Source organism: Nomascus leucogenys, chromosome 16, assembly GCF_006542625.1.
Source record: "Nomascus leucogenys isolate Asia chromosome 16, Asia_NLE_v1, whole genome shotgun sequence".
NCBI lineage: Eukaryota > Metazoa > Chordata > Mammalia > Primates > Hylobatidae > Nomascus > Nomascus leucogenys.
Genome location: NC_044396.1, coordinates 1,917,355 through 1,941,406, shown reverse-complemented (window position 1 = coordinate 1,941,406; position 24,052 = coordinate 1,917,355). Strand labels below are relative to the sequence as shown.

At 38.5% G+C, this 24,052-nt stretch overlaps 1 protein-coding gene across 7 annotated transcripts in view; it reads right to left on the bottom strand.

Moving 5' to 3' along the window:
- Window positions 1–24,052, bottom strand: part of NCOA2 (nuclear receptor coactivator 2) — a 297,018-nt gene that overhangs the window by 60,496 nt on the left and 212,470 nt on the right. For all 7 annotated transcript variants that reach the window (XM_030794911.1, XM_030794915.1, XM_003274812.3 and 4 more), the window contains 2 exons: window positions 4,957–5,060; window positions 400–577 (listed from right to left, as the gene is read on the bottom strand). In XM_030794911.1, coding sequence (XP_030650771.1) covers window positions 400–577; window positions 4,957–5,060 — 282 coding nt within the window. The remainder of the gene's footprint in view (window positions 1–399; window positions 578–4,956; window positions 5,061–24,052) is intronic.

The following is a 24,052-nucleotide window of genomic DNA, read 5'->3' as shown; positions in this document are numbered from 1 at the left end:
TTTCCATCTGAATCATTTTCATGAATCTGAATCGATTTCTGTTCATTTATCATGAGATAATTACTGCCAAGCAAAATCATCATCATCATCATCATCATCATCATCATCATCATCATCACTTCTTGGCCTTTTGGCTAAGAAGCAATGATTTTCACATACGTTAAATATAGGATGGAAAATGATCACTCATTTGAGATCAGTATCTGAAGATGCCCCCTTTTCCATGACTTTCAAGCTTAAACACACAAGCATCTGTAAAAAACTACCCAGTCACTCTCATCCCCATCTGATATAATATAGTTCTATTTGATCCACTTCAACCAAGACACTGTGTGTATGAGGCGGGGCAAGTGGGGGTGAGGGGAGGTAGGGAGGGAGACCCAGCAGACAGTCATTTACCTATAGACTTTGGCAGCAGGTTTTTGACAAATTCCGTGTGGTCCCCAACATGCAAGATGCTATATACACTTTTGTTCATCAGCTCTTCTTGGTTATACCTTAGATACTGTGTCACATTCTCTGACACAAACACAACGTTGCCTTCCAGGTTCACTACAAAGAAGAACCCATCAAGGGCCTAGGGGACAAAGTACAAATCGTGTTAGAAAGGATGCAACATAACATCACACGCAATTGTTAAGAAGGGAATGATCCCTTTAAAGGAAACACAATTCACACATGGATAGAAAAGAGATCTTTCTCGGCCCTCTCCCAGTTTTCAGGAACAATTAACACATTTTCTCTTGGTGAAATAGAAATCATTCCTCTTAGTAAGTGGGAGAGAGAGCCTAGATTAGGGTTTCTTGTCACAAACTAAACGACCAACACTAACTCCGTTAATTTATCAGGAGATAATTACTGTGAAGTAAAAGTGTACAGACATCTGTATTTTCAAAATGAGACTGACATACTCCACCGGGCCAAGAACAACTTTTATGTCACCAACCTAATGCAAGGTAATTTTGATCTACAGTTTGTCATGTTATACAATGAGAGAATGGGGTCATTAAAAAATTTTTCCCCAGTTTAAGGATAATTACCAGGAAAACCTTCCCAGATTTTACCACCTAGCTGTCACGGATTATATGAAAAACATCACAGATAATTTCAGACCTTTAAAGAAACGTCAATCCTTTATTACCTGGTGTATATGGGAAATGGTCTCAGAAGTGTCTCTGATGTGGTAAACTCACCTTCATGGGGACCTCAGCATTGCCCTGACCTTAGAAGGGCACTAATTATGCCAAATTATTCTATGTTACTTGCTCTCCAGATTAAGATTCAGGTTCCTAAATTACCCAAATAACAGTAGCATGCTTCCAGTAATGAGTTCACAGCCTCACTTTTTGTTGTCATCCCAGTGGAGGTGAGGGAAGAAGATAAAGAATCTAGGATCATTTCAGGAAGTTGAGATAATAATAGTGGCTGTGGAGCATGTTCACTGTGCCTTACAAGTACCTCCTGGAAGGAATCTTTTATCTTTCCCAATTTATAGAGGAGGGAACAGGCTCAAAGAGGTTAAAGTCTCAGAACTAGTCAGTGGTAGTAGAGCTTGAATGTGAATCCAGAAGGATCCAATTCCAAAGCTCATGCTTTGATGACCATTCAGTACAGTCCTCTACTCTAATATTCATTCACCCCTAATCTACTTCCCATCACGTTTACCTTGGTGATGGAAATGTTCGGGGTTTAGTGAGTTTATCCTGGTTACATTACCCCATTTTTCTCTTTTTGATTCTTGCTTATCAAAGCTCTGTTTTACGGCTCAGGTGAGTGATCAGGACTGAAAGCTTTACATTGATTCATCACACCTGGGACCAGGGCCATGGGGTCTAGTCAGTTTAGGCTGCTCAGTTTCTTTATGATATGTGTTTATCACAATTTTATCTTTTTTGGAGACAAGGTCTTGCTCTGCACCCAGCCTAGAGTACAGTGGCACAATCATAGCTCACTGCAGCCTTGAACTCCTGGGCTCAAGCTATTCTCCCACCTCAGCCTCCTGAGTAGCTAGGATCACAGATATGCACCACCACACCCAGATACTTTTTATTTTTTGACACGGTCTCACTCTGTTGCATAGGCTGGGGTGCAGTGGCATGATCATATCATGGCTCACTGCAGCCTTCACCTCCTGGGCCCAAGTGATCCTCCCACCTCAGCCTACCAAGTAGCTGGAACTACAGGCGTGTACCATCACGCTTGACTAATTTTTTTATTTTTGTAATGATGGGGTCTCCCTATGTTGTCCAAGCTGGTCTTGAACTCCTGGGTCCAAGTGATCCTCCTTGTCTCAGCCTCACAAAGGGGTGAAATTACAGGCATGAGCCAGTGCGCCAGGCTTTTTAAATTTTCTGTAGAGAAAGGAACTCACTATGTTGCCCAGGCTGGTCTCAAACTCTCGGCCTCAAGTGATCCTCCCACCACTCTGTAATCCCAAAGTGCTGGGATTATAGGCATGAGCCACTATGCCCAGCATGTTTATTACTATTTCTAACATGAATGTCACATGTATATACGCATACAACAATGAATTTGGTGGATGGGGCCTAAAGTGTTTACTTTTTCCCTAGTTTGTTTTTTCCTGAAGTTATTAAACAGGCTCCTGTTTTATGAGCTATCTTTGAATATATTTCATCTTTAATTCTATTTTAATCACAAAACTAAGTGCTCTCTCAAATTAAAACTGACCATAAGGCACCAGAGAAAGGTTCACTCATTTGGTTTTTAAGATTTTCTTAAAACATTCTATCAGGTTTTCTCAATTGTATGAACCACATGCAGGACAAAGCAAGACTACATGTAAATAAATAGCCTTTCATAATACATGGTACTAACCTTGAGAACTGTGTGCAAGTGTGTGCACTCAGGAAGTTAGGTGATAAGTTACATGCCCAGTGTCCCTTTTCAACTCACTGCTTTGGATACACCCTTTGATAGGGATTTTCATAATCATATTACCTATGGTTCATTTTTAAAAGTACATGTTGCTTCCTACTGCTTATACCACAGTAAAAAGACTGACTTGAGGTATAATAAAATTGAAAGACGAAATTGTTTCATCTCATAAAGCTGTGTTTTTTTTAAGGCTCACTATGATATGCTCTGATGAAAAAAGCTGACATTTGGTTTTGTTGCCTAGCAACCACTATGCTATGATGTAAGCATGAGTGTGCATCTATGCCTAGGAACAGCTCCATGAGAACATGTTCTCTCTGTTTAAGTGATTACACGTAAACAGGGACAAAAATTTAAATTAAAACCGTAAGTCACTAGATTTAATAATAACCTAACACATTTAACACTCAAGTCCTGCTACACAGGTTCTTGATCAATGCACTAAATTCTCAGAAGACTATTTTGAATGACAAAAATGTTGGTTTGATTTTATGACATTAGGTCTACCGACATCTAGCAATCTGATTTCTACAATTAATGAACTCAGTCTCAAAGGGCTTGAGTCCCAGCTCTGTGGTTATTCCCAGCATTTCTATTTAGAAGTCTCAAAAGTCTTCCCAGGAGTTTCCACTCTAATGTTTCCCCCACCCCAAGATACGATGAATAAATACATGTATAGGGAAATTTCCCAATTGTAATAATTTAGTTAACATAATTTTCAAATTAGTTTTTAATTTGTAATTCAAACATTTTTCTAAAGGAAATTATCCACTTTCTTTCTTTTAATTCTAAATGGTCCACCTAGTTATAGTTTTCATAATCTGCTTCTAAGAACCCAGAGAGAAGTAGCACTCTCTGGCCTTCCATTGCCTTGTTGACTACGGAAAACTGGGTTAAGTGTGTTTTTGCTTTTCTCCTGGAAGGTGAGGCTGAATGTTTTCAAGCCAGTGATTCTAGAGGAGATAAGCAAGGGCCAACACTGGGACATTTAAAGCCTTTTGGCCAGCAGGTCCAGCCCCAGGAAATGAAGTTTGTCATTTCTAAATACAAAGACTGGGTCAGATGATCTTAGAGTCTTTATTGTGTGCCCCCTCCGCCCTGCCGTAAATTTTCATAGAATTAGATTTTCTAAAAATAAAAATCCCTTTAAGCACCAACTGAAAAAAAGAGATAAGGGGGACTATTGGTTATCTTTGTTTTAAAAATCCTAATTATTGTCTGCTGCAGCAAGCTAGCTGATTCTACAATGGCAGTGCTGCAAAGCTTCTGGCCATGCAGTCTTTTCAACCTCATCGTATCATCAGCCAAGCAAATTATCCTGAGAACTGACATAATTTATGTCTCAGGGTTCCTCTGTTTCTTGTTATATATTCACTGACATTTTTTTTTTCTCATCTTACCATAACCTACATCTTGAATTTTAATTTTGGAACAGGTACAGCAAAGCACTTGGCGTTTAGTACTAGTTAATAAAATAGAAAAACTGTACTTTACAAATTGTAGACATTAGCTGGTCATAAAGCTTCCTGAAGTTAATAAAGAACAGGTAGTTAAGACCAACCTTATGCTTCTCTTAAAAGTTCCTTTTGCCTATTATTTCAGTTTTCTTCCTTATGAGATAAATAAGCTAGTTTGAAACAGCATAAATAGAAAGCATAAAGCTCCTCCTTGGTCCTCATATTTTAACCTGTATGTATAGGCATTTGTACATGACATGTACAAAATGTAAGAATTTTGAGAACATTTCAAGCTAAAATACAACACAGAATTTAGTAGGACTTGTGAATACAGTTTCTCAAATAAATGCTCAACTGGCAATTACAACTTGTCAATGTCTACTCTAATCTAGTTAATTTAACTCTATGTTAATTTCAAACACACATATACTGGCAGCAGGAGCCAAAACATACATAGAGACACAGGCATATCAGCAAGCTCAAGAGTTCCACAGTACTAGTACTAGTGTAGATTCTCCTTAAATTATATTCACCTGAAATTAAATGTAATACTGTGAAGATTAACAAGATTTTAAAATACAGCACTAAAATGAAGATGTGCTACCTCAAGCATCATAGGCCCCAGCGCATCCTTGTCGATGACACCCTGCCCTGTAGAGGATACATCTGACTTCTGCACTTCATCTATGTTGGCAGCTGCTGCTTTCTCTGCAATAAACATAAGTGTGAATTAAATGGCAGTGCTATTTCAAGGACAGAGTGACACAGAAATGTTTTTATTGTAATGATTTTTAAAAATCCCTAGTGGGATCAGATGCAGCTACAAAAGAGTTAGAGTACACCCCTGTTGCCCCTAAATGGGAGAAACTGCTGGAAGCAGAAGCCAGAACATTAACTTTTTACCTCTAGAACCTGTGGCTTGGATCCCCTTTCAGGCTGCTCAGAAAATGAGTTTTGAGGTTTCATGATAGTCCCCGACAGGCATTTTTTTCTAGATTATGAAACTGCTATATTCTTTGGCACAATTAATTTCTACTCAGGAGATTCCCCAAACTAGGATAAAGGAAGGTCTGTTGTTTAGAATTCGGTAGCATAATCACAGATAGATTTGCACACATTTGAAGAAGTAACAAGGACTCCTAAACTACTATGGCTGCCCCCATGAGACACTCTGCCATGTCTGCCTGGACTCTTACTGTTCCACTTCTGCTTACATTCCCATTTAAAGTGGCCAGGAAGATGTGGTCCCTCGCTTGTTCAAAGTGCTTCTCCATCTAAGAAGTTAGAAGCACCCTTCCAGGCACTTGGGGAATTTCAATGGCTGCCCTTTGATCTAGCAAAAAGACACGTAGTGTGTGCTCCTGGATGGAAACGTGCAAGGCAAATTTCAGGCTCATGAAGGCAGGAAGGCCCTGGAAGACATTTCATCATAGAATGAGAATGTTTTGTGAAAAAGCTCCCCGAGAAAAAAGATGCACACTTATCAACATATGTGGTAAAGTAGTTATTTCAAGAACACTAAAAAAAGTTCACAGCATAACAGATACATATCAACAACTTGCTAGAAAACAACACAAAACGTGACAATTATTTGTACTTGAATAAATTATATCCTGTTTACACTGCATGTTATCATTGTAATTAAATGTAGAAATAGAAAACTGTAAATCAATTTAGCACTAAGAATTAACCTGCTTTCAGAACCTTAATAATTTTTGTCAAAAATATTTTATGCAGTATGTTGAAAATCTGTAAAGCCTAATTTATGGCTGGGAACCTAGAAAACAATTAGGAATTATGTGGGTCCTCCCAATCTTGCCATTCCCATGACAAAGCTTTCACAGAGGGGAAGATGACCTGTGCAGTTCAAGCTCAAACTCAGCCACTGAGAAGTATGACTCCAAGCAAGTTGCTTCAATTTACCTGTCTCCCGTATATCATGGACTGAGCCAAAGTAAATGGGATGATATGTGAAACACTCTTTAAAAATACAAAGAAGTTTACAAATGTATCTTAATACTAGCATATCTGTATTGATTAGTTCTTCCTTGAGTTCCAAACATAGTAATTTCTTTGCAGAGCTTATCATAAGCAGATTATACCTGCTTTATCAACTCTAATATATTCCTGATTCACCTCTGTAGATGGAAAAAATTATGACTGCCTATAGGGCAGTCTGGTAGCCTTCACAACTCAATATTGGCAGATTTGTCAGTCCTTGCTTCGTTTCTGAATTTGCTGTCTTCCCAAGCTCCTCACTGCTGGGTCCTGTACATTTGTTCTGTCTGCAGGCTTGCTCTCATCCCAATTCCTCAGCCAGTCCCTTCTGAGGCAGCAAATATCTCAGGGTCTCCAGCCACAGGATTGGCTTGGCCAATGATTGCATGTGACCGCCCCCACCCCCTTTTCCTGGAATCTTTTTCATTGCCAAATATACTCACAGTAAAATGAATGTGCACTGGGGCATACTTTTTAATTTTTTTGGCGGTTCACTCTGTAAGAATGTTGATTTCTCTTCAAGGTCTGCTCACTTTTCTACCCAGCAGTACAGGAACAGGATTTGCACTGCTACCTGCTGCTTCATCTAATTTTCAAGGGCCATCTCGCTATGGGAGCTATGCTGGATTTTCCTTGAGCACCTCCACCCACACCACACTCTGTGGGGACTTCTTGGATGTGGACAGGGTGTGTACCTCCCTTAACAGTCCTTGTTGTAGAGGCCCCAGTGTGCCTCAGACCTAAGGATCCCTATGTTTCATGAATACTAAATCGCAAGGCCCATATAAAACAGGTCATAATTTATGTGGTCCTACTGCATTCTTACTTCTTTATTGTCTTCAGTGTTGCAGCAGTCCACGTGCAGGAGCGACGTGCTGACATCCCACAGACTGAGTGATCTGCAGCCCTTCTTCGCCTAACTATTCACAGGGGTTGCATTATCCCATCAGGGGTCACATTCTCCCATCTTTCAGTAGCAGCAGTGATTCTCAAAATGCAATGGTAAACATGAGAAGATAACCTCCCTGGAGGGGGGTCTATCAGAATGTGCGGTGGGAACACACAGACAGCTTGAAAGGTCTGCTTTGCTGAGATTCTGATACATCTTCCCTGGAGGATATCCCTATTCTCCTGCCTCCTACAGTGTGACACACACAGTCCACAAAAGAGTAGGCTACCCCAATTGAAGGTAAGCTTTTTGAACTGTGTCTGGATCCTCAATAGCACCGTCCCTATTTCAGATCAGGTTTTCACTGCATCTATGGGGGCTGACTGAGAGGCCAGACCCACCACCAGCACTTCCTCCCAGAAGCATGGGAGCAAGTAGGATCGAGGGTGTGTGGAAAGAGAAAGTAATTTTCCCCTTTTGCCTCACTGGACCTCCAGGGTAGAGGAGGAGGATAGAATAGGTGGACAGGGTCAAGTAATATGGGAAAGGGTTTCCTAAAATGGTCTTAAGTAACAATCTTATCTTGCTATAGTCAAGAAGTTTCAAGGCATCTCATATTCTCTCAGGATCCAAGTCCTATTTTACTCTTTTTAAGAATGAATTTAGTTTAGGTTAATGTTGGGGGAGAGAGGGAGAGGAAACAACAGCTGCCCAATCACAAAGGCAACCCTGTGCCTATTGCTGATCACTAGAAAACATCAGGCTATTTGGCACATGAGATTCTGATATCACAATAGTAATGATTATTGTTTTCCACAGTATCTATACTAATGCTGCATTTTTTGGCAAAATAAATACAAAATGATGTTTGTGATAGTAACCCATTTCTAGGCCTCTTAAAGACAGTAAGTAGGCCATGTGAGATGTTTATATTATCAGGGTATGATAATCTTTCTGAGGATCTGAATTCAGCCATCAACATTCTGTGTGATACAAAAACCTTACACTTAGATAACTCAATCAGACAGGTTCCTCAACACTGGTAAGTTTCATGCCTGGGTATTCTAAATTCTAGCAATGTGCTCAGGCAAAGAACTTTAGACTTTTGTCAGAGGTTATGTAGAATCAGGATCTAATATGTACAGTATTTTATTTTTAGGAATTTATAGATCAGATATAACTTGGGGTAAGGGCCTACAATTTATATTGGGAGATGATTTAGATCTTACAAAACATGTGTTTGAGGAACAACTGGAGGAAAGCCTGGATAAAAATAATTATTACCCTGAAACATTATCTATAAATGCAAAACATGCTGTTTTATTCTTTAAAATATTCAACTGATAAATATTTAAGAGGAAGAAAGCAGTAGATAACACCAGTAATGGAGAATGAGTGGCCTATGTGAGCCCACATGAGGGAATGGAACAGTGACACTGGGATGGGCAGAGTAGCCTATGTCTGTGTGTCTGGTCTGTGGCCTGCACTGTCTGTGCAGGGGAAGCAAAGTGAAAAATCCTCGTCCGCTGAGGGCTCACCCTCTGTCCAGGAGGGCAAAACTATACAACCCAACCAAATGAGCACAACATAGGACTAAACAGCGAGCCCTCGGTTCAAAAAAGGGATGGAAATGGCTGGACATAGCTGAAAGTATTTCACATTTGTTGTAACTGAATTGGATTCTGCAGGATATGCAAGTGGACAGCAAGAAAACAGGTGGGGACGGATGTGTGGCTGGCATCGGGCCACTACAAAATCTCAGCCTGGTTTGAAAGCCCATGGTAAGGAACACGGGCGAAACATTGATCTAAGCTGGAACTCTAGCAATCTCAGACAGAAAATAAAACAACAAAGGGGTTCACAAGATCAGTCTAAACTTATATTAGCGGAAATTGTGATTTGAAAGAAAATTCCAAATGAGTCTATAGGTTAATTGCAAGAGAAGCTTTAAAAAGTGTTGCAATATTTACACAAATGCTATTTATATATATTAAGAGAATGAGAAATTTTTATTCCTCGTAAAGTAAGTAAATAAAAGAAAAAAGAGTAAAGAATTCAGAGCTTCTTACTCTTATTCTCACAAGAATGAAACATATGCATTTTCTAGTTAATTTGTCATCTATTCTTTAATTCTGTATTGAATTTGTGCTTTGACCATTTCTCAATATTAAAAAGAAAAAAATCAATAATATGAAGTGATGGAAAACAGTCAGAAATATGGCTTTAAGTTTTAGGGTACATGTGCACAATGTGCAGGTTTTTTACATATGTATCCATGTGCCATGTTGGTGTGCTGCACCCATTAACTCGTCATTTAGCATTAGGTATATCTCCTAATGCTGTCCCGCCCCCACCCCCCTCCCCCCACCCCACAACAGTCCCCGGAGTGTGATGTTCCCCTTCCTGTGTCCATGTGTTCTCATTGTTCAATTCCCACCTATGAATGAGAACATGTGGTGTTTGGTTTTTTGTCCTTGCGATAGTTTACTGAGAATGATGGTTTCCAGTTTCATCCATGTCCCTACAAAGGACATGAACTCATCATTTTTCATGGCTGCATAGTATTCCATGTTGTATATGTGCCACATTTTCTTAATCCAGTCTATCGTTGTTGGACATTTGGGTTGGTTCCAAGTCTTTGCTATTGTGAATAGTGCCGCAATAAACATATGTGTGCATGTGTCTTTATAGCAGCATGATTTATAATCCTTTGGGTATATACCCAGCAATGGGATGGCTGGGTCAAATGGCATTTCTAGTTCTAGATCCCTGAGGAATCGCCACACTGACTTCCACAATGGTTGAACTAGTTTACAGTCCCACCAACAGTGTAAAAGTGTTCCTATTTCTCCACATCCTCTCCAGCACCTGTTGTTTCCTAACTTTTTGATGATTGCCATTCTAACTGGTGTGAGATGGTATCTCATTGTGGTTTTGATTTGCATTTCTCTGATGGCCAGTGATGATGAGCATTTTTTCATGTGCTTTTTGGCTGCATAAATGTCTTCTTTTGAGAAGTGTCTGTTCATGTCCTTCGCCCACTTTAGTATAATAATAATAATAATAATAATAATAATAATAATAAAAGAAGGATCTGATTCCCACCCACATGTTATTAGATGTGGTGAAGGAATGTTAAGTATGAGGAGACAAATTGACAACTATTAAAATTATCTCTGTATGCTGATTAGATCTCTAAATGCAAGAAAACTTTCCAGGGTTTATTTTTTTCAAGATAAATTGACATGAAGGCTTTCATACATATATCTCTTAAGTTCATTATAGCTATTCTAACATGATTGTCTGTATTGTGTATGAGTTGCTGGTACTTGGAATCAGAATTAGCAGAAATAGCTATTATATCCAGAGCTCGCAGGGCACTAAGTCCTTTATGAAATGAAACTGCATATGATAGAAAGATAGCAAACTTTAGAACTACGTTTAAGTCTTCTGTTCTAATTTCGGGATGCCCCTCCTTTCTGGATAGTGTAATATTAAAACTTGTTTCTAAGGAGTGAGTTACCTCAGTACACAATCCAAAACAAAATGTGTTGATGGTTCTCAAGAACTATATCATGTCTGAGCATCCCCAAGAAACCTTCAGCGGATCTATTTGCCAAAAATGATTTCATAACAATACTCAGATGTTATTTGCTTTTTTCTTTTTTTTTTCGAGATGGAGTCTCGCTCTGTCGCCCAGGCTGGAGTGCAGTGGCGCGATCTCGGCTCACTGCAAGCTCCGCCTCCCGGGTTCACGCCATTCTCCTGCCTCAGCCTCTCCGAGTAGCTGGGACTACAGGCGCCCGCCACCACATTCGGCTAATTTTTTTGTATTTTTAGTAGAGACGGGGTTTCACCGTGGTCTCGATCTCCTGACCTCGTGATCCGCCCGCCCCGGCCTCCCAAAGTGCTGGGATTACAAGCGTGAGCCACCGCGCCCAGCCTTCTGCTTTTTTCATTATGTTGCCATTTGCACTAATGATGCACTAATAATGCAAATGCAATGAAGGTAAAACGTGCACCACAGTAAAAATCAAAACACCACCAATGTACTAAGTCATTGAATTCACACACATAGACACACAGACACACACAGCCACACACACACACACCTCTAAAAACAAAATAAAAAATGAACAAAGTGAGTCAGCTTCCACTTTAAGGAAAATAGTCAACGGTATTGATTTTTAGCATTTAGAATTTTGAAAAATTTGTACTGGCCACCATGACATCAACAACTTCTCATTATTCAAAACTGTTTTATCTGATATTGATGATGTAATCAATATTAATATTTTATAATGAAATGGGTAAACACTATAACTTAGTGAATCAATATTTTTCAAATGACCAACACAATGTTAAAGGTATAAAATATTCATTCAAAGTACAAAAAATACCAATGAATTGTAACGGAATAAAGTGAGTACGAAATGTTTTTTGATGTGGTTTCAGATTCCACATTGAAATAAACTTTTAAGAAGTTAAAAAAAAAAAAAGAAATATGGCTTTACCAATGTAATCGGAATCTAAATTAAAGTGGCCCTAAATTTATGTTATTTGGGTACTTTTCATGAAGTAATTACTACCTCTGTTGAATGTTCAGTTGAACCTTGAAATTATACCGGAGGAGGAGGAAGAAGGGAGGAAGGGAGGAGGAAAAAGAAAAGGACTCTTTAGAGAGATACTATTATGTTAACCGGACGTATACTGGTATCTTGACAGAGCATTTCAGTAACGAGTATGCTATTTTTATGTACCAGATATAAATAAGCTTAAATCCTTAGATATTTATAGTTCTGTAAGTACAGCATTACTATACTAAAACACACTAATATTTTTAAATAAGGCAGTTTTCTCAGTGGTCACAAACTATATTTACTTTTCTATATTTTGCATCCATTAACCATAAAAATATATTCTGTTACAAAAATATCCTTCAGTAAACTCAACAGTAGAAAGCTCGTCTCAGAGTTTCATATGATCAAAACCTTATGAAATCTCATTATTACAGATGGAACTCTTTTTAAATCAGAGAAAGAGATGATAAAATCAAATTTTCAGAGACTACTAGAATATTTCTTCTAAGCCCTGACTTCATTATTTCTTCCTGCTACACTTTTACCATTAAAGTTATTCTTTTTATTTTATTTTTTATTTTATTTTTTTTTGGTAGAGACAGGGTTTCACTCTGTTGCCAAGGCTGGTCTTCGACTCCTGGGCTCAAGCAATCCTCTCGCCTTGGCCTCCCAAAGTGCTGGGATTACAGGCATGAACCACCATGCCCAGTCCCCACAGTTATTCTTTTTAGATAAAGACCACGACCTAAGAAAGTAACAATGAAAATAATAATTCTATCCTTGTCTTCCTCACTCGCAAAAGACTTAAAAAAATCATAAAATAGCTCTGATCTTTTTAGATCTGATCGGCAGGAAGTAGCTATGATCTTTTTAATAGCGCCCAGTTTTACAAATGCAAAACCCTGATTGGAGAGATCATCCAAGGATGCCTCTATAATCTTTCTCTGACTCGCCTTTTCCTCCTGGGTGGCTGCTTGAACAGCAATCCCTCACAATCCCCTTCTCCATTTGCCCGCGCTCCAGAAATCCAATACCAATTAATTAGATTTCCACTTTCAAAGCGAAGAACAAAACCCCATCTCTTCAGGGACCATGTTAAGATGAGTCATATCACAAACTGGGGAAAAATCATTAATATTATATTCCATAGGTTTTTTGTAAGTAATTATTATTCATGCTTTCTCTTAGAACAAAAGAAAAGGTGAACAGGGAAGAATTTGATCCTAGAAATATAAGTGATTTGAAAATACAAGGAAAAAAATATTTATTTTTTGAAGCAGCTGTATTAAATTGCTCATTGGCATGTACAGGCATAAATCTGTTATTTATTTGTTTATTTTTAGAGACAGCATCCCACTATGTTACCAGGCTGGAGTGCAGTGGCTATTCACAGGTGTGATCATCGCACACTACAACCTTGAACTCTTGGTCTTAAGCAGTCCTCCTGACTCAGCCTCCCAAGTAGCTGAGATTATTGGCAAATGCCACTGTGCTCAGCTCCAGGCATAAACTGAAAGTAAAATTCCAGTCTTCTGGTGAGAACAATAAATTAGAAACTGATCCTAGCAAAAAATTTTTAAAAAAGTACAATTAAATATTTTTAAATTATCAAATGATGTTTTAAAAAAAGGCCTTTACATAATCTTCTGAAGTATCATTTATTAATTTTGGTAGCTTATTTAATCTCATAGTATTAGGTACTCTTAATTTTTTATTAGGCAACTGAACTGAGATTACGAATTCAGAGTCTTTCCACAAAGCATTACCAGAACAGAGTTCTCTCCCTTCACCGGGGTGGCAGTCATGCTCAAAGGACAGCCACATAATTGTTCTAACTCCAGCAGCAGTAGTGGCAACCACTACTGATTACTTAGAAACCTAAATGCTGTTAAATGTCTCCCATTATAGGGACAAGGTGACACTGTCATTACGGTAGAAGTTGATACTCTTGCTTTTTCCTTTTTTGGGGATCATCTGAAGAGGTTGTAGAAAACGCGCAGAAATTAGTCTATCTTTAAAAAGTCAGAATCCAGACAAATGTCACTCACTCTGTAATAATGCATCTACTGAGAGATAATCCACAGGGTATGTACACATATATAGAGACATTTTAAGACTGCCCATGTTTAGAGATCTTTGATGTGTAAAGACAATTAAGAATTTAGGTTATGTTTCTGTTTGGTCAAGCCTGAGGATAGTTGTTTTTACAGAAGCTGTATTATTTAAATTAGATAGAATCTTTGACTAAAATGGAATCTGATACTTTGTGTAGGTTTTGTAATTAATTCCTCTGCTTCAAAGTGAGTAAAATCACTCACTAGAAATCTACGAATTTTTCAGTAGACTGACGTCAAACACAAGTCTAATTACCTCCACGACAAATATGAAGATTCTAATGGGAAAACATCCACGATTTCTATCCTGCATTAAGGAACTGGATGTTTCAGGTGAAGTGACTGTCAAACCCAGCAGCAGTGAGACCTACGCAGAGCAAAGAAGTCACTGAAACAATGATGGGCAGTTTCTGACCGAGCACTATAGATGAAATATTACAGGAAAAGTTATGTAGCATCTCAAAGGTTCTAGAAGGTAAAATGAGAGAATTATGCATCTGCACCCAACTAAAATTAGAAAAGCTGCCATATGGCTTTGTGAAGCCAGCAGCACATTCTTATTCATTAGGAAGCATTCTGCTAACATAAAAACACAAGGCCCTTCCTGTGCTCTCCAAATGTGTTTATCTTTTCCACATTAATGCACTATATATCATCAAGCTGCTGAAGTCTCCTGCCGTGCATATTAAAAGCGCGCAGCTGCACTTTCTTTAGTAGTGGGAGGAACCTAAGCCGCAAGTTGCCTCCCTCTTTTTCTGACATTGAGCTTCTTAACATCATGATTTCCCTTCAGCATGAAGAAATAGCAAAATTAACCAATCTGAAGGCCATCTCCACCCAGCAAAACCCTCTTACTCTCTGCTTTAGAGAAAGCAACATACTTGGCTTCATTTTCATCAATGGTATAAGGCACGACTACTTAAGTAGAACCAAAAATCATGTCTCAAGTTTGAAATACACAGGCCTACTTTTAAAATTAATGTACCACAGTTACCAAGAGAAATGACAGCAGCCAGAATAGACTTTGAGTATTAGACAGAATATTTAGACTTTGAGTATAGACAGAATAGACTTTAATAGAAAATGCTTTTGTTCATAGGAATTCACCATCATTCCCTCTGCTATTGCCCATACATATTACTATATAATAGCCCACTTCATATAGTACCTATCAGTATACAATTTACTGATAGGTAAAATGGGCAGTGGAAAATCTTTCATGATAAGCCATGTCGTGAATAACAATTTGTCCAAAATCTTCCTTTTATATAATCCAAATTCCTGCACGTCACAGTTCATGTCCTATAGGAGCTTAAATTTAAAGGTCAACTGCAGAAGAAAAAAATACTTAGGCACACAATAAACAATGTAGACACTGAAAGAACCCATGGAAACATGGCTTTAGAAGTGCTTCAAGTTAGTGAACTGAAAGCCAACAAGTATTAAATATTATACATATTACTACATTTATTATGGCAGCATTCATTCATTCCCTGATATAATAGTGCATCTCTACTTGTATCTTCCACAGCAATGGAGTACTAAGAGGTGAAGGCAAAATAAAATACAAAAACTGCTATTTCAGAGTAAATTCTAATTTATTGGGCTCCACTCACTAGTTTTGGAAGTTACCTGAACAAGGAAATAAAGGAATCATAATTTGTTTAGAAAGTTGAAAGGTGAAATTGAGATTAGATGAAAGAAGGAAAAGAAATCAATGGGTGTGAAAGAAATGAGAAGAGAGGTGAGGCTCGAAGTCATCACTTATTCAGAAGATTATGAGTAAGCCTGTCAAAAGACCAAATTATAAAAATGTTTTATTTCTTCCAAATATGAATGTCAATTCAAAAGCAAGGCCAACAAAGTTACACTGTAGGAGCACTTAATAAAGTTTCTGATAAATAGGTTAAAATACGAAAATTATATTAAAAAGTTGTTTCTAAAATTCTAAGACTTTGGTCTTAGTTGTGCAACTTCTAAAATCTCTTAAATCACAATTCTGTTTATTAGCGCAGTAAACCTCATCTCCCATTATTCCTAGCTTATACACCATAGCAATATTTAGTATCTGTCTCCCCGCAAATGCATCACATTCTTTCAAGATTTTGAGCATTCTCTCAGATTGTTCCATTGGCACAGATGCCCTTCCACCCCTTTTCTTGGAAGATGCCGCCACGGCTCCAGAAAGCTCATGTCAATGACGTTAGGCCCCTGCTGCCGTGCTTCTGTGATGCCCTATGCCCATCCTCATCTTAACGTTCCCCTCACCATTTTGAAATGATCTATTTTCATGTCTGTCCCTTTTCACTGCATTGCTGGCTCCTTGGCTGTAAGAAATGACTTTTTATTTGCTGCCTGGCACATAGTGGGCACTCAATGACGTTGTGTTAATACTCAACACAGTACTCACAGCTGGAGCTAAAATTAAATTCCATTTAGCCAGGGCTGAAGTATCACAAATGTCTCTTCAGAGGTATCTGTTTTGAAGAGCTTTACCATACACCTAACATAGTGGAGGTTCATTTTAAGACTCTGATTTTTTATTTTTGGAGTCAAAGTATTATCTAGAGATGGGATGAGAAAAAAGGTCAGACCGTATTTGCTAAGGGCGTCAAGAATAATAGCTCAGGTGGTCAGGCCAATGAGAAGAGGATTTGGAAGAAAAGTCACCAAGGCTTTCTCTACACCTGAGACATGAAGTTTAAAAACCCCAACCAGCCTACTTTACTAGTCCAGATTCTCATCTAGGAAGTTACAACCTACTTCACAAAAAAAGTGATCTGGGTAACACAGACATTTTTTTCAGTCCTTGGGATTTTCCCAGCCACTCACAGCTCTTAAGAAAATAAACCTACCCAAGCGGAGGTTGTACAAATTGTCACATTTGCCTGGGGAGCCAGGATAAAAGAGCACTTCATCAGGTTTCTTGTCCCTCCCATGCAGAGTGCTGAGAGAAGCCTTGGATTCTAAGGATAAGGTTAACAGCTGATAGAGGAAAGCAGCGCTTTATAGGTGGCTTGAAAAAGGGGGATTGGCCCAAGGGCTAAAATCCCTGGAGAGGCTGCCAAGGTTCTTCCTGTCTTATTCAACTTTGAATATCCAATGACTAAAATAAAGCTGAATGCCCTAAAGATGGCTAATAAATGTGTAGGGAAGGACAGAGGGAAGGATGAAGGAAAGGAAGAGGGGCTGGTTACCTTCTGCTGTCTCTTCTCTTTGGCTCTGCCACCAACCCTCATTTCTATGAAGCTTGCAAGGCTTCACTCTCAGGCTGCTGCTTCACCTTAATGGTGGCTATCTGGAGGGGTGTCTCTCAAAGCTTCGAAAGGACTGAAAACCATCCTAGTACCTGATCTTCGTTTGTCTTCTGGGGCCAAATCTTCCATGCCTAGGAATCCTCCCTGCTCCTCACTTCCTTTTCACTGACATCTTGCTCCCCGATGCATTTTGTTCCACTTCTCAGACCTGCTTGCATTTCTCTCCTTGTGTTTTTCTCCCATCTGGTTATCTTTTCCTTCCAGTTTCTCTCTACAGACACAAGACCTGATGTCATTCTAAAGAGACTGCTACAACTCATCATATGTAGACTCTTCTCCTTTCCCCCACTGTGATTCTAACAATATCATAGGGAGGTTGAAATTCCCGGTTTCATTTTGCTTACTACTATCTATTCCCAGTTCTCTCATTCTAGCATTTGCTTGAGCAATCATGGGAGGACCTCACTAGTGTGGTTTTCAAAAAGCAGGTGTTCCCAATTTAAAGTACCTAATGCAAAAAGCTGATAATAGAACACAGAATCATCCAATTTAGAGCCTAAAACATTATGCTAAATCGTATCATTGTAGCAGAGAAAGCAAAGCAGTGGTAACAGTGGGAGAACTCTGCATAAATATATGCAGCACCATGGCTCTGGCCAAGCAATGAAGGCACAGGGAGAATGGGGCTGAGGGGAGAGCAGACTCCAGGGAGCAAAACAAGAAAGACCATGAGAACAAGGGAAGTTAGCTGTAAGGTGAGCGCAGGCTGCTTGTGGCCAGGGCCATGGGGCACGTGGTGGGGTGGAGTGGAGGTCGAACAACCCCAGAGGCAGGCTCCAGAAAAGCTGACAATCTGACACCACCCAAATCTCCCACAGGCAAAGATCTCTAGTAGCCAAGAATTTGCTTCAGTCAAATCAACTCTGGAAAGCTGATTGCTAAGACAAAAACTAGGTAATTTCTAAGTGAACATTTAGGGAGGAAAATAAGTGGGTATATGAGAATAGGTCTGTCTAGTCTCAAGTACTTTTTTGGCAATTTGAGCAATTACTACAGGCAGGGTTTACCATTTCTTGTGATTCCCCAACTGCCATGATTTGTTGTGTCATTAGTCCTTCTCTACATGTATGTTTATTTTCTGCCTTGTTCACAGGATCTTTTTTTAACCTATTAGAAACTATGTATAGGAATGCGGCCACCTAACAATGAAAACGCACATACAAATAATAAACCTAAATACATACACACTCTCTCTCTCTCTCTCTCTCTCTCTCTCTCTCTCTCTCTCTCTCCTTCTCCAGAGAAAACCATCTTGGGGAAAGGAGCCCAGATTTATCCTCCAGGATGTCAAGAAAGGATGGTGTAAAAAGTTTATAATCCTGGGTCTCAGTTCACAACCCAGGGACTTTCTAACTGTTAGAAGGTCTATGTTCTTCATAACAGAACTTCTGTGGGGAAAACTACATAAAGAATAATATTTATATCATATAGAAACAGATTATGTTCAAATGCTTGAAATAGCTTAATTTTGAATTCACATTTTTACATACAAAGTGTATGTCCTCCCTCCTCACCCTCCTCCCCTGACCAGCTAATCTCAGAATGGTCCCAGTCCTTATGAACTCGGCACTACCAAGGCCCCTCAGATCAGGGCTGACTGCACAGGGCAAGGTGCTGTGAGGGACAAAGCTGTTATGAAGTATTCAACTTCTGCACTAAGATCATCAGGGCCCTCTTCTAGAAGAGAGCTGTTACCTGGGACAGGTAAAGTCTGCGAAGTAAAGTCTGGTAAAATAAAGGACCTGATTTGTTCTGAACATCAAAAATATGCTACTACAAAATTTTTAAAAGCAAGGTTTGCAGACGTAACAAATAGACCTGATTTGTGTTTACAGCATGTCTTATTGTGGAACATGCTCACTGTATTGAGAGAAAGAGATCAGGTAGAACAGTAGGTGAGAAGAAAGACTAGGAAGCATTTGGAAAATAATTCCAAAGTAGATCTTCCTAATTTGTAAAAACGTGAATTTTCTTTATTAACATCTTTATTAACACCTAAATTCAAAGGACATTCTAGAAAAAGAGGTCCTGTCAAATATCCATTCAATAATTACTGCATTTCATAATGACAACAGGAAGAGCTTTAAATAAATCTTTAAAATGACCCTTTAAATACCTTACAGCGCAAATTCTCTCCAATTTAAGCAGGAATGGCAGTGAATCATCAACCAACCTTCCACAACTATTTAAAGCAGTAGGCAATTAAAAAGAACACAAGGACCGGCGTCACTCAGAAATTGACATGTCTCAACCAGGCAGCAGGAGAGGCAGTGAGGGCCTTAGAAACGGCTGGCACTTCCATGCTGCAAAGCCCAGCACAAGTGTGAAAGAGAGGTGGTTACAGTTCGCATGCTGAGGTCAAAGTGACATTAACAAAGGCCAACACTTACAATGTTTCCTAAATTTGGTATCCAGACTAACCTTTCTACAACCAAATCCTCTCCTTTTCTTATTTTATTTAATTCTGCAGCAAATTTTGTAAACTGAGGGGAAAAAATGGTAATATCCTCAGTAATTTAGTAATTCCCTGAGATTTTATATCAGTTACATGCTCTCAAATACAAGGACTGTTTAAGCAATCAAATCCACTTGCAAGAAATCAGAACAAATGTCTATTTAAAGTCTAACAATTTTCTAGTAGATGTTATGGAAAAGTTTGAGCCACAACAGACAGATATACAGACTGTGAGCACCATGGCTATGGGTGGATAAGTCAAAAAGGAAAAACTCTCGGAAAATTAATTATGATCATCCATACAGGCCATAGAACATATCATAATTCAGTATCTAATTATAAATATGAAAAGACATAGTAATTAAGTTACTCCCTATCAAATTAACTGGTTTAAATTATCTTAAAATTAGTTTTGTTTTACATATGTTAACCACAAGAGATGTTTCCCCACCATTCTACAACCATTCAAATAATGAAATAAAATCCTCATAAAATTTCTTCTTCTAACTTTCAATTTAATTATCCTACATAAGCTTCTAGATGCTAACTAATTTAGTAATATACTATCATAAGACTTCAGAAAAGTTCTACCCAATGGCATTTTTCCTCCAGTGGCAGTTTGAAACAATAAGCTTAGCTTCAATGCAGATACATGGATTGAATCCAAGAAACCTGTTTTTGGAAATCCTGCCTGCCAGGTGATGGCTTACAGGTGAGGCTGAAGATGACTGATGTGACAGCTGGGCAGGTCCAGTTTTCAGAGCCATAGCAAGAACAGAAGGTAGCCTTTTTTTTGTAGACTGATAGCCTGGACAAGAGGATGATGGTGTACTCATTTCATACGTAATTCACCTGCTTCTCAAATAAACTGAATACTGTCTTAGATTTGCTTTTTCAAAAACGCATTGTGTGTTGTTTTTAAATTACATCAACGGACGGTGGGCTTCCCAGAGAATGGAAGGGTGGCAGTTTGTCAGCTCTGTATTGCCAAGGAAAATATTTGGCTGCATATAGGGTTTCCTGAGAGCAAGTCAGTACACGACCTCAATCTTTTCCAAGCTTATCATAATGCCGTAAGGCTATGCTGATTCAGCAAAGCAATCCATAATCACTTGCAAAATGCCCTGCTTCACAGGGATGTTATGAGACTTAATAAAATAATGCACGTGAAGCACTCTGAGCTCTACAGAAGAAAGGCAGGAAGTAATAATATTATTCTGCATTTATAATGACAAGCAGTCTTACAATGGCAAAAATCTAATAGACCTGTTCACAAATTACAAATAAAAACTAGCTTAAATAATTTAATTGTACAACAAAAAAACCTGAAATCATTTCAGTCTGAAAAGTGGAATGAACAGACTTCACAAGGCTAAGTCAAAATGAAAAGAAATAGACAAGTTTCTACTAAACAGAAAGATTATACTGCTTTGTGAGAGAACAGAAATGGAATCAGAAACTTACAAGAAAGAAAAGTGTATTTTATTAAAATTATTTTGTGACATTGCTGTTATGAATTAAATTTAGTTATATTTCTATGGCTTTCTTACTAATAAATTTTAAATCAAAGTCAGTATTAACAGTAATAAAATTTCTTCAGTTATCAATGATAAAACTGATTTAACTCTCAGTAGAATAAAACATGAATACTTTATCAAATGTACCTTTCTTTTTAAAAAATTAAAATAATGCTGGATTATCTTTCTTTTCTTTTCTTTTCTTTCTTTGTTTTTTGCCAACAGCATTTGTCTTATGGATGGGAAATGCCTATTTCTTTTTCCTCCGGACACGCCCAGCCAAAGGAACACGATGCATTAAATTCCACTTCATTTGGGGTGTCTCTACCAGAGCTGGCCAGGTTGAAGTGGCACTGCTAGGCTCTTAGGTGCCACTGACTTTACTGGATAGTGACGGGCCTTCTTGGTTCAGCAGATGCCATTTTCTCAAGGAAATCTCAGAATTTCAGGGGATCCAAGCTGTTTACCCTCTGTGCTTCCACAACATGTCCATAATATCATTTACTGTATCATATAAATCATCTTATTTGATCTACATCTCCTCAGAATTCCCTCCAGATTGTCCAGTCTCTAGCCAGAAATTACGCTTTTCATCTGTGTATCTACATCCACCATACAACTGCTGACCCATGTAGACACATGTAGACCCAAGTGACCCACACTCTGGAGAAAACACTGTTTCCCTCAAGTGGGCTGAGCAGGCTGTACAGCATCAACTTCAAGCACATGGGACAAGGAATTTTACTCTCTAATTTTCATTTGTAATTTTGTTTTAGAGAAGTAGTAGTTTATATAGATATATTTTAAATACATGATATTAGATGGTGGAAATGCAAAGATGAAAAAGACAAACTCTGCCTCTTATAGGGTTTAGGGCGCACTGCCATGGTTAAGCCAAGTGCTGAAATGGGGTTAGTGGATTATCATGATTAAAGTGTTAGGGATTTATGAACAAAAGAAAAATTAAAATTTGAAATTTGTGAATTCATAAGTATTAAAAAGGTTTTTTTTTATTTAGCTAGAAGACTCCACTTGTTTGGAGAGTACAGGAAACAGCATTGATCTGGATGCTGAATAAAGAAAGACTCTAATTATCTGAGATTTTCACTAAGAATGCTTTCATCAGAGAATGAACATAGCAAAGCTGATTACTTAACTCAAAATAAACTTCCATCAACACATCAGGAACAATACATACACCTCAGGATGCTAACAGGGCCTAATTAGTTCTCTGAAGTATAACAGCTCAAAAAATTTTTTGGAAAATAAAAATGTGAAGATTAATAATCTTTTATATTATCCTCTCAGGATAAATCCAATTGCCAAGGAAATTAGACTTACAAGTCTCAAAAATTCAGGCTAAGAACATACCCTGCAGGAATAAAAATAAATTTGTTAATTTTTCAAAACTAAACCCAGTTAAATGGTAGACTTAGAGAAAAACCTACAATCATGGAACTACAAAAGCATCTATACAAAGAGGAGTTATACTATCTGTCCTTTCTAAAGAAACTATGAGTCACTAAGTCAGGAATGGAACTAAAACTCATTGGTGTTTAGATCTTTGCTCTCACATATCTGAATATGGATTGGGAGCTCAATTAAAATCTTGATTTCCAAAAACGGAGAGGGTTTAGTAGAGTATATCAAAGTATCTAAGGGGCTCTTCAGATGAATTACTATAATCAACTATTTATAAGAAGGAAAGTAAGGCCTGGTATGATGATGGCTCATGCCTGTAATCCCAGAACTCTGAGAGGCTGAGGCGGGTGCATCACCTGAGGTTGGGAGTTCGAGACCAGCCTGGCCAACATGGCAAAACCCTGTCTCTACTAAATAAATACAAAAAAAATGTAGCTGGGTGTGATGGTGGACGCCTGTAATCCCAGCTACTTGGGAGGGTGAGGCAGAATTACTTGAACCCAGGAGGCAGAGGTTGCAGTAAGCTGAGATCACCTGGGAGATGGAGTGAGACACTGTCTCCAAAAAAAAAGGAAAGTAAAAGAAAGTTGGAAGAAGATGAACTTCAAACGACTACATTGTAAATGAGAAAAATCAGGGGAATGGGAGTCTAAAAGTTAAGGATCATTTGTGGAGGATACTTTGGTACGGGAGCTAAAAGCAGTGGACCTAACAGCAATTAAACTAATTGAGAAGCTGGTAGGTACATGACTTTGACACAAGAATATCTGATACTGCAGGTCTTTACAAACACTGACACCAGGTCCATAAACTTTCAGCTTCATCATGAATGACTTCTCCCACTCTCACTCCAAGGGTCATTTCAAAAAAAGTTAAATTGTTCATCATTTGTGTACTTTAAAAAAATATGAAAATAGCCTTATTGTGTCCCATAGGCAAGCAATGGGCAGACAGTATATTCTTACAATTCTGAGTGACTACTATAATGAACAGACAGAAATCAAAGATAAAACTTCTATCAATTTGAAGCCACCGAAGTAGTAAACGAAAACTCAAATGTCCACCTGGTTAGCCAGGTAATGTGCAATCACTTCAGTACTGAAATAATGCCAGTCAAAAGAGAGACAGGGTGGATTTCTATCCACCCCTCAAGCTGCACACATAGCCTCACCCACATTTCCTAGTTCCCCCCACTTAGAATATCCCCTGGCATAGGGAGCTCCTAGAAAATTAGACTGACTGAGTTTTCCTCTGAAGAGATGAACCTTAAATCAATTCTTCATGTAATAAAAGACTCATCATTTACCTAAAGAGTGGCCTTTGTCTCTAAGAAAGGGAGGAAGAGAGAGGGAGGGAGAGGGAGAAAGAGACATACACAAATGGGATATGTTTTTACAGAAGTGAGAGG